At 36.3% G+C, this 17,869-nt stretch overlaps 1 protein-coding gene across 3 annotated transcripts in view; it reads right to left on the reverse strand.

Moving 5' to 3' along the window:
* The window catches only part of SMC1B (structural maintenance of chromosomes 1B), a 76,883-nt gene that overhangs the window by 38,781 nt on the left and 20,233 nt on the right, over positions 1-17,869 (reverse strand). For all 3 annotated transcript variants that reach the window (XR_011534780.1, XM_070600427.1, XM_008543171.2), the window contains 6 exons: positions 17,086-17,344; positions 15,739-15,879; positions 11,121-11,203; positions 10,300-10,507; positions 7,277-7,462; positions 5,425-5,604 (listed from right to left, as the gene is read on the reverse strand). Coding sequence is in view for 2 of the 3 variants with exons in the window: in XM_070600427.1 (XP_070456528.1) it covers positions 5,425-5,604; positions 7,277-7,462; positions 10,300-10,507; positions 11,121-11,203; positions 15,739-15,879; positions 17,086-17,344 (1,057 nt within the window). In the remaining variant the exon portion in view is untranslated. The remainder of the gene's footprint in view (positions 1-5,424; positions 5,605-7,276; positions 7,463-10,299; positions 10,508-11,120; positions 11,204-15,738; positions 15,880-17,085; positions 17,345-17,869) is intronic.

Below are 17,869 nucleotides of genomic sequence, written 5' to 3' on the forward strand. Positions count from 1 at the left end.
CTCTAAGTTATTTTTGTCACAACTTATTCCATTTTGTGTTGAGTTTGTGGTTAAAATGAAGTGATCATAGTTATTATTGATGATTTCCTTTCTTTTATCTTTAACGTTATAATTGTTTGCTAACCTGTTCTGACAGAGAGCTGTGATTTTCTGGTTTTGTCTGCCTATTTATCTCCTTGCTCAAGGCTCTGTTAACCCTTTATTTATTTATTTATTTATTTTCAGGTATGAGGGCCTTCTTGAGCATTTTTTGTAGGGTGGTCTTGTGGTGATGAATTCCCTCAGCTTTTGTTTATCTGGAAAGTTTTTATCTATCATATCTGAAGGATATTTTCATTGGGTAGAGTATTCTTGGCTGAAAGTTTTTGTCTTTCAGAATTTTGAACATATCATTCCACTCTCTCCTAGCCTGTAAGTTTTCTGCCGAGAAATCAACTGAAAGCCTGATAGGGATTCTTTTGTAGGTTATTTTCTTCTGCCTTGCTGCCCTTAATATTTTTTATCATTGACTTTTGCCAATTTTACTTATATGCCTTGGAGAAGGTCTTTTTACATTGATGTAATTAGGAGTGCTATTGGCTTCCTTTACTTGTATTTCCAGCTCCTTAGCCAGGTTTGGGAAGCTCTCCGCTATTACCTCTTTGAACAAGCTCTCTGCTCCTTTCTCTCCCTCTTCTCCCTCTGGAATACCTATAGTCCTTATGTTGCATTTCCTAATTGAGTTGGATATTTCTCAGAGAATTTCTTCATTTCTTTTTAGTCTTAGTTCTCTCTTCTCCTCCATTTGAAGCATTTCTATATTTCTGTCCTCTAAGTTGCTAATTCTGTCCTCTATCAGTACTATTACAGATTCCAGATTTTTATCTCATTCATTGTGTTTTTCATCTCCAACATTTCTGATTTTTTTTAGTTTCAGTCTCTTTTGTGACGAATTCTCTGTTCATTAATCCTATTCCTGATTTCATTGAACTATCTTTCTGAGTTTTCTTGCAACTCCTTGAGGGTTTTGTTGTTTTGAGGTTTTTATGGTGAGGAAGATTCCCCCTGAGCTAACATATGTTGGCAATCTTCCCTTTTTTTGCTTGAGGAAGATGAGACCTGAGCTAACATCTATGCCAATCTTCCTCTATTTTGTAAATGGAATGCCTCCACAGCATGGCTGATGAGTGGAGTAGGTCCGTGCCTGGGATCTGAACAAGTGAACACAGGCTGCTGAAGTGGAGTGAGGAACTTTAACCACTCAGCCATGGGGCTGGTTCCTCATGTTTTTGTGATAGCTACTTTGAATTCCCTGTCACTTAGATTGTACATTTCTGTGACTTCAGGATTGATTTCTGGGTACTTGTCATTTTCCTTATGGTCTAGAGCATTAATATACCTCTTCATACTATTTGATGGGGTGGATTTGTGTTGTTGCATAGTGGTAGTATTTGGTTGCAGATTCCACTTGCTGCCACTGGGCAGGAGATGGGAGCTGTGTATTGTGAGCCTGTTGTGATCCCTGGCAGCTGTGCCTGTCCTTTTGAAGCTGTGCTAACAGCGCCCATTTACATTTGCCCACTGGCCTCTGTTTTACACATATAGGCACACAGGAGCTCTGTTGGTGGTCCTTTGCTTTGGCCAACCAGTCAAGCTGGTGTGCCAGGTGGGGGAGGGGCACTTTCCTTCACGTGTATGATCCTGGGGGCACTTCTGTTATGTCCTCACTGTCTGCCTTCCTGGGCTGCTTGGCTTGGTGAAGACATCCCCGTGATTGCTTAGCCTTCCCATGGGTTGGGAGGCAACTCTGAGAGAGGAAGCATTCCTGCAGAGTGTTGCTCTTTCTCCCCTCTCCTCTTAGAGCCACATGTGGTCCCATGCCCTAGATTACATCTGTTCAGGGAGGGAAAGGAGATCCCCTTACCTCCTTCCACTGCCTCCCAGGGGGCTGAGCACCTCCACCTTCAGACGTATGGCTGCATGGATCTCTCAGACATCTATTGCATTGTGCGAATGTCCTCTGTTGGTTTATGAGTGTCCTTTTCATTGGATCTTAGCAGGGAGAGTCTAAGGGAAGAGCTCACTCCACCATAATGTGCTGATGTCACTACTCTATTCATACTGTTTTTAAATGCAACTGGCTGTGGAACCTTGGACAAGTTGCATACCCTCTCTGGGCTTCAGTTTCCACATCTGCAAGTTAGAAGTTGAACCGAATGGTCTTCAAAGTCCTTCCCAGCTAAGAGCCTGGTACCAAGTAGGCCTAACCATTAAAGCAGCTTCCTGTGGGTGCGGTGCAGGGCTTTAAGAGTACCTCCTCCTGGGGCCAGCCCAGTGGCGCAGTGGTTAAGTGTGCACATTCTGCTTCTCAGCGGCCCAGGGTTCGCTGGTTCAGATCCTGGGTGCAGACATGGCACCACTTGGCACGCCATGCTGTGGTAGGCGTCCCCCATATAAAGTGGAGGAAGATGGGCACAGATATTAGCTCAGGGCCAGGCTTCCTCAGCAAAACGAGGAGGACTGGCAGTAGATAGCTCAGGGCTAATCTTCCTCAAAAAACAAACAAACAAAAAAGAGTACCGTTTCCCTGACTTGGGACTGGGAAACCCTCTTCAACACGCCCCTCAGAGTGATGGTGCTTTCCCAACTGCAGCCTGCACATGGCCAATTTCACGATAGTTAACGGGCATCTCCCATATTTTAAGTGAAGATAAGCATTCATATTTATGAATAATTATATTTCCTTTTATGAAAATAAGTTTATTCAAATCTTTTGTCCATTTTTCCACTTTATTTTTGTTCTTTTCCTTATTGATTTGTAGGAAAATTTTCTCTTCACTCTGAGTTGCAAATATTTTCCCTGGTTTGCTGTGTCTTTGGATTTTGCTTATGCTGGCTTTTGCCATGCACAAATTTTTATGTTTATATTAATTTACCCATCTCTTACAGCTTTTGGGATTTTTGTCACATTGGAAAGGCCTCACTATCTCTGAGAAAAAATTTCCCATGGTTTTTCTTAGTACCCTTAAAGTTTCACTTTTACATTTACATTTCTAATCCATCTGGAATATATTCTGATATAAGGTATGAAGTTTAGATTCAACTATATTTATTCCAGATGGTATCCAATTTTTCCAACTTACTGTACTCTGCATTTTCACTTTCTCTTGTTTAATGTGGGTAATTTTTGGAAAAACGATCTTTTCACAAATTATCCAGCTAGTTAATGACATTTTTCTGGGTCTGTTTTTTCCTACACCATAGCAAAAGGGCAGAGCATAAACAGATCTTTCTATATATGTTTTGTAGTAACACCATACAGTCTATGGGAAAAAGAAGCAAATAATTGTTGTTTCTCTGGTCAAGGGAAATGGATGGAATAATCACATGTGTTTAAAGAGATTCCAGGTTTTAAAATTTTGTTACAAAAATATTTAAAAATTGAGTTATCATAAAAATCTTGATGACCAAACTATAGCCAGAATTGCTATAACTTATACTATGTAGTTTATACATACTGTATGTAGCTTATTAACTAACCAATATATCATTTTGTGACATCACTTGCAGTGTTTGAATAAAGAAAATTCTAGAACATGCTATCAAGTCTATGGAAAGATATCAAGTCCACAGAAAATCAAAAGCACAAATTGAAGACAAAAGATGATTCTGTGAAAATGTGACATCTATCTAAATGTTTTACGTATCCTAAAACACAGAGAAAATTCTTTAAGTGGAATAATAATAACAGGAAGGAGATAAAAGTCCGTGGAGTATACCTTAAGATACAAGTAAGACAAATAAAGCTCATTAAAATTTTGAAATGATGGTAAGAACAAGATACAGCCTAAAGGGGTAAGGCATGTTACTGTGAACAAGATATAAATCATAAACATATGTTGATTGAAGGAAGAAATAAATAGTCTTATCTTCATGTGACTTCTTTAAATTGACCACACAAAACTTCAAAAATCAATTTTATAAAATATCTTTTAGAAATATACAAAAGTCAACTTTAGCATAATTAGGTAGCAAAATAAGATACCTTAGTAGCTCACTTATTACTCCTGTTTAATTTCTTTTTCTTTTTTTTTTTGCTCAGGACAATCTGCCCTGAGCTACATCTGCTGCCAATCCTCCTCTTTTTTTCGTTTGAGGAAGATTAGCCCTGAGCTAACATCTGTGCCAATCCTCCTCTATTTTTTTGTATGCAGGACGCCTCTTACAGCATGGCTGGTGAGTGGAGTAGGTCTGCATCCGGGATCCAAATCTGTGAACCCAGGCCACCAAAGCAAAGCACACAGACTTTAACCACTCTGCCATAGAGCTGAGCCTGCACCTGCTTAAATTTAATATGTAGAAATCAATGATGGTGATTACTCAGACAGTGACTGCATTATCATTAAGATTATTATTGACAAAAGTCCTAAAATGTATGAGCAGTTAATCATATTACACAAGTCAATACATTTAACACTGAAAATTCCTACCTTTCATAAAAATAGCCTATTTTGTGTTAAGTGCAATTCTAGACATTCAAGATCAAATGTGTTAATTGATTAGTAAACAAAAAAATGAATACCACTTTTTGAGAGCTATTTGCTAGGCACTATAACAGATTTTGCATGTTATTATGTAATTTAATTCTTATAACTTATGAAATAGGTACTATTATTTCCCTAATTTTAGATGATAAAACTACAATTAAAGGCTTAGAAACTTGCCTGAAGTTACATAATTAATCACTAAGTAGCATCACTGGTCTTACTTCATAGCTTATGCCCCTAGGCACTATGTAACACTTCACTATAAATGTAGCTAAAAAAAAACTTTATTAGGTATTTTGAGGAATTTAACATTGCTGAACTAAATACAAACTCTATTCAACTGAGAGTAAAATAGCATTTATGTTCAAAACCAAAATTATTCCCTCAAGAGATTAGTAGTCAGTATCCTCATTTCAATTGTGCTATTTCTATAAGTTCAAATGTGTTAAAACCTTGAATATATAAAAAGACAGTTAGTATCTCCATTAACCTATGGAAAAATTAACCCAGAATGTAAAATAAGCACCTAAAGTCTTTCCTAGTATTCAGAAACATATGTATTACATATGCAAACACAGGGAAAATCTGAGATTCAGCAAGGACATGTATTGCATATAAAGTGAAAAAAAAAATTAACTGCTTAAGGCTCTTATGACAATAAATCTAATTTCCAAAATATAATTTATGATATTGGAAAATGCTACAGAAGTTAATATTTTGAAAACTCAACTGAACATTATAAAAACTACTGAAGTCATAACCATCTTAGATTCTATCTAAGTTTTCCTTATAAAAGGGAACATTTTAAAAAGCATATATAAATAATTGTGTGTGTGTGATATGTTAGTTTTCTAAATACAGCTTCAAATTATCCAAAAGTGCAATCTAAGCCTCTTACTTTCCGTCTTTCAGGTCCATTGAATGCAATATGCCTTGCTTCTTCCACAGTCTCACAGACAAGGCCATTCCCACACACGAACTGAATTACTTTCTTCAGCTGAGGAAACTGAGTCTTTATGACATCTATCATCATCTTACAGCCTTTAATCTCCCTTAATCTTTCATTGATTGGCTTGATCTAAAAGGTTTAAAAAATACTTGATACATTAGACAGATTAAAATGAAAATCAGTTACTCAGTACATTCTTTCTCAAAAAAAATATGTGTGACGGCAAGAGATTAATAGTATGCACTTATATACAATAAAAGTTTGACAAGAACCTGATGAACTATATCCCACCATTGGCTCATGTAATATTTTTAAAAAGTACACTTCATCAAAAGCCAGAAGATCCAATTTCCTGATTCAACTCTGTCACTAGTTGGGACAAAGCAATGCATGAGAAGTGCTCCATGTTCTCAAAATCATAAAATCTAGTAGGAGACAAAATCTATTTACATATGTGTCAAAAGAATAACATAACATTATGGAACTCAAAAAATCATTTTAGGCTTAAATGATCAGGAAAGCCTTCAGACCTTCTTTGACATGACTTTTACGTTAGGTCTATAAATAGATCAAAAAAGTGTCTGCAATGCATTATTGAAAAACAGCAAGTATGATCTTATTTTTGTAAAATAAAAAAAAGCAGGAGCTCTATATACAACCAAAATGTGTGTACATATACATAACTGGGAGTATATATTTATGTAAATTTGTAGGTATGGAAGCAATCTAAAGTAGATACGATTAAGGAATTGGGCATTGAGAAGGGGTAGGAGCATTTCCTTTATATTTCATACACTTCTGTATTAGATTAGATTCTTAAAAAATAGGTGTGCCTTGAAAAAATCTTAAGCATGAAATAAGTAAAACAGGATTTTAATAGGCAAATGAATTAGGTTAAGTAGTTTTAGTGGGCAGCGGGTATAGGCAAAAGTATGGAAGTACAAAAGGCAAGTCCGGACCATTAGTACCCAGCTAGTGTTTGCTGAGCCCCTCCTCTGTACCAGGCACTGTGCTAGGTGCTCTACATGTAATGACTCCTTGCAATAAACCAATAAGGTAAGGACTAATTCCTCCACTTCACAGATGAAGAAACTGAAGCTCAGAAAAACTGAGAACAAATTAGTGAGAACTAATTGGAAATGGGGCTGAGACTCAAACTCAGGTCAGTCTAACTGTGAGGCATGTGCTCTTAACCACTATACAACCTGCCTGCAGTTTAGGGTCTTGACAGCTGGACCAAGGAGAACATTTTCTTTAAGAGGCAATTAAAAAATCACTGAAGGATATCAATTGTGATAATGACAGAGTTCATGCCTCAGGAATTTAGATTCTGAATACTCTAAGACCTCTCAATACCTATCTCAAGGCTCAAAATGTAGCCTGCTCCATAAAGAGCTGACACATATTTGCTGGATCATATATTTACAGCTGAGACTCTGGGGTGGCATCTCACCGACAGACTACATGTCTCCTCCATCTCCTATATGTTGCTATAGAACAAAATAAACTGCCAGCTAGTTGGCAGAGAGGTGCACTGCTGGAGCAATGTCCTGAAAGTCATCAAGGTAGACTTACGGCAAAACTAGATTAGGAAGAAATGACATGAAGTCAAGAAAGACAGCACCCACTTGATATTATTCTTTGCCTGCCACTGTATTAACACCAGCCATTTGAATAAACGACTAACTGGCATCCAAGCTATGATTTTTTTCAATCACTACCATAGTTTTAGGCAATAAAAACATACTTTAAAAGACAAGATCTTATCACTTCTAAACAGTAAACATTACAAATTTCTTACATCAAGGTAATCTAGAGCAAGGAATGTCTCAGGTTCAGCTCTTTCCTCCTTCAGAAATCGAATACAATCTCTTGCTACCTTTTCAGACGCTACAACAATGGCAACCATGTACCGACCAAAAAGTTTAGTAACAGCCAGCTGGTATTTCTTATGAATAGGATGACACAGGTCAAGTAGTCTTCCAAACTTAGCAGGTTCCAAAAAATGAGAGAAAAAGAAATACATTAGCGAGGAACATACAATTCATTGTTTTCTAACAACAAGGCAGCAGAGACCAAAAACTAATTTTACAAGACTATAAATATCATAATTCAACAGTCTCATTCAAATGGACATAAGTTTCATTATGAAATATCCATTTAGGTGTGTCACACTTCATTTAAAAAGAGTAATGAGGAGGGGGACTAGCCTTATCAAAGTATTAGAATATCTTACAAAGCTACAGTAATTAAACAGTATTCATCCATTCCTTTATTTATTAAATAAGAATCCATGAGACTCCTGCTACATGCAGGCACTGAGCTAGAAACTGAGTAAAGATTACTGAACAAAAAAGATACTCTGTGACCTGACAGAACTAGTAGGGAAGAAAGACAGAAATAATAATTATAGTATGTACAAAATAAAGTTATAATAGACACTGTGATAAAGCACACAGTGCTCTGAGAGTATATAACAGGGACCAGGTTGACCTGAGAAGTCACGGAAGGCTTCCTACGAAGAAGTGTTATTCGAGCTGAGATCTGAAGAATGGTCAAGAATTAATTAGACTGAAGTTCAAAAAGTTTCCTAGAAAATGTCAGTATGTCAACTGTCCTGTAGCAATGTTCCCTAGAATATCTGAAGATTCAATTTTATATCTTCAGACTCTGTGTTCATTTGCTTGGTTCTACTTCAGGAATACCAATTTCTTTATGATAGATCATCATTGTCTTTAATATTTATTATCTTGCTTTTTGTTTTTCACTTCACCATTCACCCATGATTAAGTCAAGCCTTACTTCTAGGTCAGTAATTTCATTTTCAGCTGTGTCACGTATTCCTTGCTACTTGAAATTCATTTATTAGCTCAGTAATAATGTATGTTCTTGATTTGTTTTCTTTCTTTCTTTTTTTTGTGGTGAGGAAGATTGTCCCTGAGCTAAGATGTGTGCCAGTCTTCCTCTCTTTTGTATACAGGATCCCACCACAGCATGGCTTGATGAGCGATGTGTAGGTCTGTGCCTGAGATCCAAACCCATGAATATTGGGCATCCACAGCAGTGTGTGCAAACTTAACCACTATGCCACGGGGCTGGCCCCTTGATTTGTTATCTTAGCTCTATATTTTCCTTTTTATTTTATTCTGTTTTAGCTCATATTTGAATCTGGTTTTATGAATTCAAGCTCTTATTAAACTGTCCATAGCATAAAACACTTATGGGGGATTTTGTTCTGTAACCTTCTTCCAGACTAAGATAAATGCTTTCTAACTTATTCTTTCTCTTTATTATTATATGTACCTACAGCTGCCATATCAATTCTTTTCACCGTGCTTATGTTTAATGTGAACAGCTCTGTAGACCTTTTATTTGCTGTGGTGGATAGCTTGTTTTGATTGCCTCACCTAAAACTCAGACGGTTATCTCCTCTGAGCAACAGTTTAACAGACAAGCATTTTCTGTTCTGTCTTCTAAGTATTTTCTGATCTATCTCCTACCACCCAAGGGCTTGGAGGGCAGGGGTAAGTCAGAGCTGAGCTAAGGCTCTGGATGCTTGTTTGAACACCTGAGTTTTGCTTTTTCTTCTGAGCTTTTAATTAAATATCCCATATCAAGCTTCCTCTACCTTAGGGGAGAAGGATAAATCCCATTTTGGGGAGAGGGCTTTGAACTGGCCTCTCAATTTAATGAGAAGCCCTAGAGCCTTCACTTCCATCTAAGAGCATCAGAGCTTCATGTTCCCTGATTCATTAGATTTTTTTACTGAAAAAGAAATAAATACATATGAGCTTGCTTCTTGATTGATTACAGGATATTAGGTAAGACTTCTCAGGAATTAAGCAATTTATCAGTTTGCCTACTGCAGAATTAAGAACAAGCAATGCTATATTTCAATCTTTTAAAAAAGTCCTAGACTATTAACATTTTCTCAAGTTTACGGCATTAGATGTATGAGCCCTTTTCTTTGTTTTGTTGTTGAACTAGTTTTTTACTAGTTTTTGTCATTTTGTCTGCTACTGGGGGAAGGATTCTATGATCCAGCCTTACTGCTCCATCATTATTTAGAGGTCAAGACCAAATTTAAGAGTCAGAAGTCAAAAAGATGATGTAAAGGAGAGTAAGATGAGGTGGCCAGAAAGAAAGGGGAAAATCATGAAAGCATGGTATCATGGAGGCCAGCGGACAGGTGTTTCAAAAAGTGCAAGTGATTAACAGTGACAAATGCTGAAAATACGCCTTCATAAAATAAAGACTGCACAGTGTACACTGGTGTTAGTGGCAAGAGAGTGAGATGCCAGACCCTAATACCAAAGGAAATAATTCTGTGAAGTTAACACCCCAAGCAACAGGTTAGATATTGCTGTACTGGGGCTAACAAAATACACCAGCGATACTAGATGCACAGTCAGATTTAGAGAATAAAATTTCATTGTTTCAAAAGTATACCAACGATATCTGCTGGAAATATTTTAAAAAACTGAAACCATGAAGAATATGAAATTTGAGGCTTTGTGTCTAGGGGGGACCAGACTACTTCACGGCACCTATGTCCTTTGGGGATACTGGCGATAACTTGGACTTTCTGGGCAATGTGTCCATGTCAATGTTTCTCCCCAGTAATTACTTATCTATAGACACTACTGGAAGTTATTTACATTTAACTCTAATTATTTACTATTATATTTTAAATATAAATTATCAAACATAAAACTCAAAATATTTCTGAATAATTTTGCTTTTGCTTCCTAATAATGGTAATTTTTAATCCCAAATAAGAAAGCTTAGCCTTTTTGTTTCAATTAATTATTAATTTCCAATTACCACAGAGTCTGGGTAAAGTCTTTTAAGGTGTTCCAGAACTTCTTCTCTCTTTTGCTGACGTTTTCCCTCATGGCTATCAATTCCAGCATTCTGCAATTCATTTCTAATAAAATTCAGCTCTTCATTAACTTCAGACATTCTTGATTTTGCTTTTTCAATTTCATCCACTAGGGTTTCCTCTTGCTGTTTTTTCTCTTTCAAGCAATCCCTACATAACAATAACAACAACAAATTATATAGCAAAAAGAAAAATCAAAATTTACAACTTACAAGATACAACATACTCTTGTCTGGCATTGCAGGGGAATGAAATAGAGCTCTATCAATTTTAAATGAGGAAAGATACAATAAAATAAACCTAGCACCAAACATGGGCAAAAGAGATTTTGATCATTCATTGTTGATTCAAAAGATACATATTTCTAGATACCAAAAACATAAGGATAGATCACTATATATATCAGAACGATCATTATGAGCTTAATGATTCAGTAAATGCCAATCAAAAAGAAATTCTTATTGGTAGAATACTTAGGTCGTACTAGCTTTCATGACATGGCTTTTCTTATAAAATATCAATACCAAAAGAAAGTTTTAAGTTTCACTGCTGGTAAACATTTATATTTTCAAAACTTAAATATTTTATTTATTTATGTGGTTAAGTATGAATTTTAACTATCTACAATGAAATGAAAAACAATGAAGAGCAAGAACATTATAATATAGTGGAAGCAGTCATTTGACGAATATACCACAAATATACCAGACCCTTGATGAATATACCACAAATATTCTGCAAGGAATTTTTTTACTATACATACATGCATGTTTTTGTATACTCCTCCAATTTCTCTATTCGTTTTTTATGATCTTCTATTTGTTCTTTTACTTGTTTTAGATTTTCCTAAAACAAAAAATGAAACTTAAAATCAATTACAGCAACTCCAAACAAACAAAACTGATCATTTTTCACTATATACCTACAACTTACTATAGTATCGTTAAGTTCTAAATTTGAAATGTATCAAATATAACTATATAAAAATACTCATAAGAGGAAATTTTAATTTTCAAAAGGCAGTATGGTATAGAGCTTTGAGGTTACAAGAATCAGGGTTCAAATCCTGGCTCCACAATTTAAGTGATCTCCAGCAAGTTTATTCCGGTAATGTCAAACTCCCAGAGGATTATTTTCAAATACCTATACATAGTTCTTATCTGTCCCTCAAATGAATTCATTCAATAAATATTTATTCACTGGCTACTATGTGCTAGGAACTAGAGAAATAATACTGAACAGGCCTGAGTCCCTGCCCTCAAGGACTAAGATCTGGTGGGAGAGACAATTAAATAAGTAATTTCAGTGGAGCGGCTGTGTGCCATAATAGTTTAGGAACCTATAAGGCAACTTTAGGCTTGTGGGAGAAGCACTTCACAAAAGTCTTGCTCCATTCACTTTATTGCTAAATCCAAGTACTGCAGTAGTCTCCAATTGGCTTGATGTCTTTAACCTTTCCCTTGTCTAATTCATCCTGTGCACCATAGCAAGATTAATCTGTCTTACTCCATTAACTAAGTGATCTAAAACCAAAAATTTACAAAATTTGTGTACAAAAGTAAAAACCATAATTCTTTTTCAGTATACAACAGCAGGAGAGAAGAAATACCATAGTTTTCAAGTGGAAAATGACCAACATATTCCATGAGGATAACTATCTCATTTTAGTCATTTATCACACAAATTCACTGAACAAACATCTACTGTGCTAGGGGCCAGAGTTACAAAATAAGCAAGACATAGTTCCTTTTCTGAAGAAACTCACACATTTTGAAATTAGAGTCCCCATATTGAAATTCTATTATCTCACTGAAGAATTCTATTCAAAGAGGAAAAAACAAGATTAGTTAAGGAGGAATAGCAAGTTAAGTTAAGTGGGAACACCTGCCTCTGCCTTTACTGTGGCCACACCCAGGGCTTGTGTCGTGCCAGATGGGCCCCTTTGTCATCATTACTTAACATGCCCGGTAGGTCTCTTCGGGGTCACCACCAGTTATGCAAGGGGCTCAGAACAAACTCCAGACATGGCTCAGGTCAAAGAATAGGCTTTACTGGAGAAAATGTAAAAGACCAGGATCAAGAAGAGAGAAGGTCCTCTTTCCTCTCATCATCCCAAAGGGAGGTGTGTCAGGGCCTGGGTGCACTGCTGGACACATAATGGTGAGTAATCAGATTGCCTTGGTACCAGATATTCCAGATATGAGATGCCAGCTGATCATGCTAGTTGTCTGGGAAAACAAACACTGTGCAGCGATCTTGGGATCAGTGGAAAGTTATAGCCCCTCCTGTCCGGGAAGGGAGTCACTAGTCCTGTGGGGAACTGAATATAGGTACAGATTCCTCCATTTCTCTCCACTCTGACACATTAGGTCTTTCTCTATCAGCGTTTTTGTATTCAAAAGACAACAGCAATTCAACCAACACTTACTGACATCTACTAAGAACAAGGTTTACAGTGGACACTATTATGAATCCTGCCTTTAAGAAGCTTCCAGTCTAGTAGAGCTATACCAATTAACTACATTTTCTCCAATCTGATAAAAGCCTTTAGATAGATACAGATTAAGAAAAAAGAGTGATTAGATGAGGAAGAATTTTCAGGGGTTTTTTGTGGTGGGGAAGGGAGAAAAGAAGGGCCAGGGAAGCCTTTGTGGTCTGGGTAACTACAGAATTTAACATGTAAAGATAAGTAAATTTTTCCAAAATTAGCATGCACAAAGGCAAAAATGTGCAACAAGTATTCATAGAAATCAGTGTATAATTTTATAATTATACATATTATACATATATAATTATACATAAATATGTATAAAATGATACAAATTATACAAGTGTTGTAAAAGTAATTACTGCTGTTACTGCATTTGTTTTTCTCCCTCCACAAAATGTCCTCTCCTCTACTTACCAGATCATCATATACTCCACCTTTCATATTTGTTTTTGTTCATCTGCCAAATCAGAGACTAAAATGAGGGGCAGTACAGTATAGGGGTTAAGAAGATTCATTCTAGAGACAAAGTGTTTGGAATCAAATCCCAATTCCTTCACTCAGTAGTTTAGTCAAGTTAACTTAACCATCTTGTGCCTCAATTCCTTCATCTGTAAATTCATTAATTCAACAAATAGTTATTGATTATCTGCTCTAGATAAAGAACTATTCTAAGAGTGTGGGAGGCATCAGTGAACAAATCAGACAAACATCCCTGCTCATGTGGAGTTCACGTTCTAGAGGGAGAAGGCAGACAACTACAGTAAGTAAATTAAATCGTATGTCAGGAGATAAACGCCACGGGGAAAACAGAGCCATGGTAAGGGGAGCAGAAGTGCAGTGGGGACTAAAATTTTAAGTAGGGTAGTCAGGGTAGGCCTCATTGAGAAGGCAACATTTGAACAAAGACTTGCAGGAAGTGAGGGAGTTAAAAATGAAGAAATGTAGGGAAAGCATGTTCCAGGCAGAGGAATAACCAGTGCAAAGGCCCTAAGGCAGAAATATGTCTGATGTGTTCCAGAAGGCCAGTACAGCTAGACCACAGAGAACAAGAGGGAGAATAGAAAAGGAGGAGGTTTGAGATGTAAATTGAGGTGGGAGGAGAAAGCAGATCAGGCAGGTCCACGTAGGGCACTCAAGGACTTTGACTTAAACTTTCTGTGCGATGAGGAGCCACTGGCAGACTTCAAAAAGAACACGTTTCAAGATCTGACTTAGATAAAAGCATCACTTTGGCTGCTGTGCTCAGACTATTGTGGAGAGACAAAAGTGGGAGCAGGGAAACTCAGTAGGATACTACAGTGCTCTAAACAAATAGGTTGGTGACTTGGACCAGGGTGATAGCAGTAGAAGAGGAGAGAAGTGATCAGATTTTTGGTATTATTTTGAAGATGGAGCCAACAGAATTTCCTAAAAGAGTCAAAGATCGCCTCTAAGGTTTCTGGCCTGAGCAACCAGTAAATTAAATTGTCATCACCTGAGATGGGACAGACTGTGCATGGGGCACATTTGGGTGTGAAGATCAAAAGTTTTGTTTGGGACTTAAGTTTGAGATGTCTATTCAACATCCAGAATGCAGATGCTGAGGAAGCAGCTGAATACACAAGGTTGGAGTTTAGAAGGTCTGAGCTAGAAATACAAATTTGGGAGTCATCAGCAGATGGATAGTTCAAAGCTATGAGATTATTGATCACCAAGGCAGAAAGTAGAACAGAGAAACAACCAGGATGAGAACATAACAATATTAATATCTACTCATAAGGTTGTTTGAGGATTAATTGGGTTTACAACAGTGCTGTAAACATGGTATATACAGGTATGTACAAATAAACACTACATTATAGTGATATTATTGTTGTTATTCCTGGAAAATGTCAGATCCGTTTCTAGAGAGAGATTTCATTTTGAAATCCCAGCCCTCAGTTCCTTCATCTGTACCTCAGATGAAGTGTATGACTGACTGCCCCTACAGTATTGCTGTGAGATGTAAAGGAGTCTAGCAAATGTAAAGTGCCTAGCAAAGTAATCAATAAACATTTTTTCCTCTAAATTCCAAATATTCATTTATAAATCAAATATATATATAATTCAGAACAATTTCCCCTTACAATTCTTATTAGAAATGGTGGTCACATTTTCAGAATGGCCCATAGACTCCACAATATGATAATTTGATATTACTGCCGAATGTGCAATAATAATTATTTTACAGCCCAATTCTCAGTCTTTAGAAAAGAAGGTCATGGACATGAAAGGGAAACACCAGATGCTTGGTCTATTATCACACTCACTTTCACCTTATTCAACCTGCCCATCACTATGAGGTAGACATAGCTATCCTCATTGTACAAATGAAGAGATCAAAGCCCAGAGAAGTTAAATTAGTTGTTTACCTAGATTACACAGGTCAGTGAGAGAACAAGACGGGCTGGGAGCCAGGTCTGCCTTACGCTCAGGCAAAACACTACGAAGTCTTGGTGGTAATTTCCCATGTAGGCTATCAAGCTCCTCTCAGTCTATGTCCTTTCCAAAAGACTTTGCGCTCATGTCTGTTGATATATTCATTTGTTTTTTTCCTTTGTCTATCCTCCCTCCAACCCCCCGGACTAAAATACATGTAAGAACAGAGACTGTATCACCTGCCCATGCCTATCACTCTGTAAATGCACAGAAAATGCTTATTGAATACATGAATGAAGGCACTGTCTATTTATATCTTAGACGATGAAAGAGCACCTAAATGATACTAAGTGGCGCAATAGGTAATCCAAAATTTTTTTGTTAATTGCTTATGTCTGATGAAAATCCACTTACATATTTAAAAGCTAATACAGAGGGGAAACAAAATTTTACTGAAAATAATTCTAAATCATTACGATACAAACCAAGGTACCTGAACTTCTTTGTGCCTCCTCTTTTCAAATGCCAGTCTTTCTTCATCAGCCTTCTGTTCCCACTGCAGTTTTTTCAGTTGTTGGGTCATTATAGCCACTTTCCTTCTTACTTGTTCCTTAAGTTCCTTATAACGATCCAGCTATATAAAGAGGATTTAAACATTGCTAACTCTCTTAAGAAGCATGAGACGAAATTCTTTATATGACAGCCTTTACTAAAAGATGAATAAACTTATCAAAAGTACATTTTATATAAATTACATCATAATTGGCTATATTCTACAGCTAAGATAATGTGAACACAAAATGAACATCTTATTTAAAACCGTTTATTTAGATAGATCAATAAGGTATTCAAAACCAACTCTATAAGGTCTCTGTAAGAAATTCTTAAAAAAGAAAGGGGATTGAAACGCATTAACAGTCCAAAAGCAAGAGGAGTTCAGAGAAAATTATGTAGTTTTTCTATTTATATAGTCACAATTATTTTAGTATATATATTGTGATATAAGATTATCATAAAAATAATGAGAGAGGGGCCGGCCTGGTGGCGTAGTGGTTAAGTTTACACACTCTGCTTCAGCAGGCCAGGGTTCACAGGTTTGGATCCTCAGGCGTGGACCTACACAATGCTCATCAAGCCATACTGTGGTGGCATCCCACATACAAAATGGAGGAAGACTGGCACACATGTTAGCTCAGGGACAATCTTCCACAGGCAAAAAGAGGAAGATTGGCAACAGATGTTAACTCAGGGCCAATCTTTCTCACCAATCTTTGCCACAAAAAAAAAAGAAAAGGAAGAGATAAATGATAAAATTTAATTAAGAGAATGTTTAAAAACTCTGAATTACAAATTTTTGGATGTCTATCAATTTATTACAATTAAATCTTAAATAGTAAAACGGATATTAATTCATCACTTAACGTTTTAAATCACCTTAAGTAATAATTTCCCTCCTGTCAATTAAGCGATTATGTTTCTTCAAAGCCAAATATATCTGACTCTCAAGTTTTTATAATATTCATGAGACAAAAAAATGATTACCTTAAAAACATAATACAACTATCTAACTTTTATTACAAAACAATACCATATAATTTTGTTGAAGTATTTTCTATGACTTTAACTCATAAATGTTATAATGGCATCTATTCTTAGAAAAATAGCCTAAAGATTAAATTTAGATTCTGTATACAAGCTGAATATTTAAATCCACATAATTCAGATTCTAAAGACAATCTCTTAAAATATCAGAAACAGAGGTCACTCTAATTTTTTTCAAACTAAAAGGAGCAGCTGAAACAATAGAAACAGAAGATTTCCCATATATTGACTTTTTCACCTGACTGGCTTCTAGTTCAATGTCTCGCCCTTTACGTAAGATTTCCTCCTCAATCTGCTTTTCAAAACTTCTCCATGCACCATCTAAATCAACCAGCTCTGTCTCCAGGGCTTTTATGTCATCTTCCTGTTTAGAACATTGTTTTTCACTGTCCTTTATTGATTTCTTAGCCAGATCTAATTTCTTGAGGTGGTAAGAAGTGTTTTCTTTGGCTTTAATATACTGAGGTCTCTTCTGATTTAAAAGTGCTTCAAGAGATCTAAAAAGAAAAATAAAGTTTGCTTTAAAGGAAATTAAACTTTATAATATACAAAGGGAAAATGTTCTTTTGATCAAATCATACATTTAAAAATAAATTCTAAAAATTGACTTTCAGAGACTGCAAGCAGATCAGTGGTTGCCAGAGGTTGGGGGCGAGGATTGAACAGGTGAAGCATAGGGGAATTTTTTAAGAGTGGTAAACTACTCTGTATGATGCTATAATGGCGGACACATGACATCAGCATTTGTCAAAACCTACAGAACTTTACAGCACCAAAAGTGAACATCAACGTATGCAAATTTTAAAAAATCACTTAGGAGGCCAAGGGATCCTAAATGCAATACAAAATGTGACAAAAGAATCTAATTCTATTACAAATGTATGAAACAATCTTACTTAAGGAGGTAGAGGGAAAAGGTGCTAACCTAAGTAACTTTGGAAATGAGTGGAGTCTATAAACCTAAAAGAAAAAGGAGCTACACATAAGCATTGTACTCTAGTTGGCAGAGATAGTTCCCATGA

Source organism: Equus przewalskii, chromosome 29 (assembly GCF_037783145.1).
Source record: "Equus przewalskii isolate Varuska chromosome 29, EquPr2, whole genome shotgun sequence".
Lineage (NCBI taxonomy): Eukaryota > Metazoa > Chordata > Mammalia > Perissodactyla > Equidae > Equus > Equus przewalskii.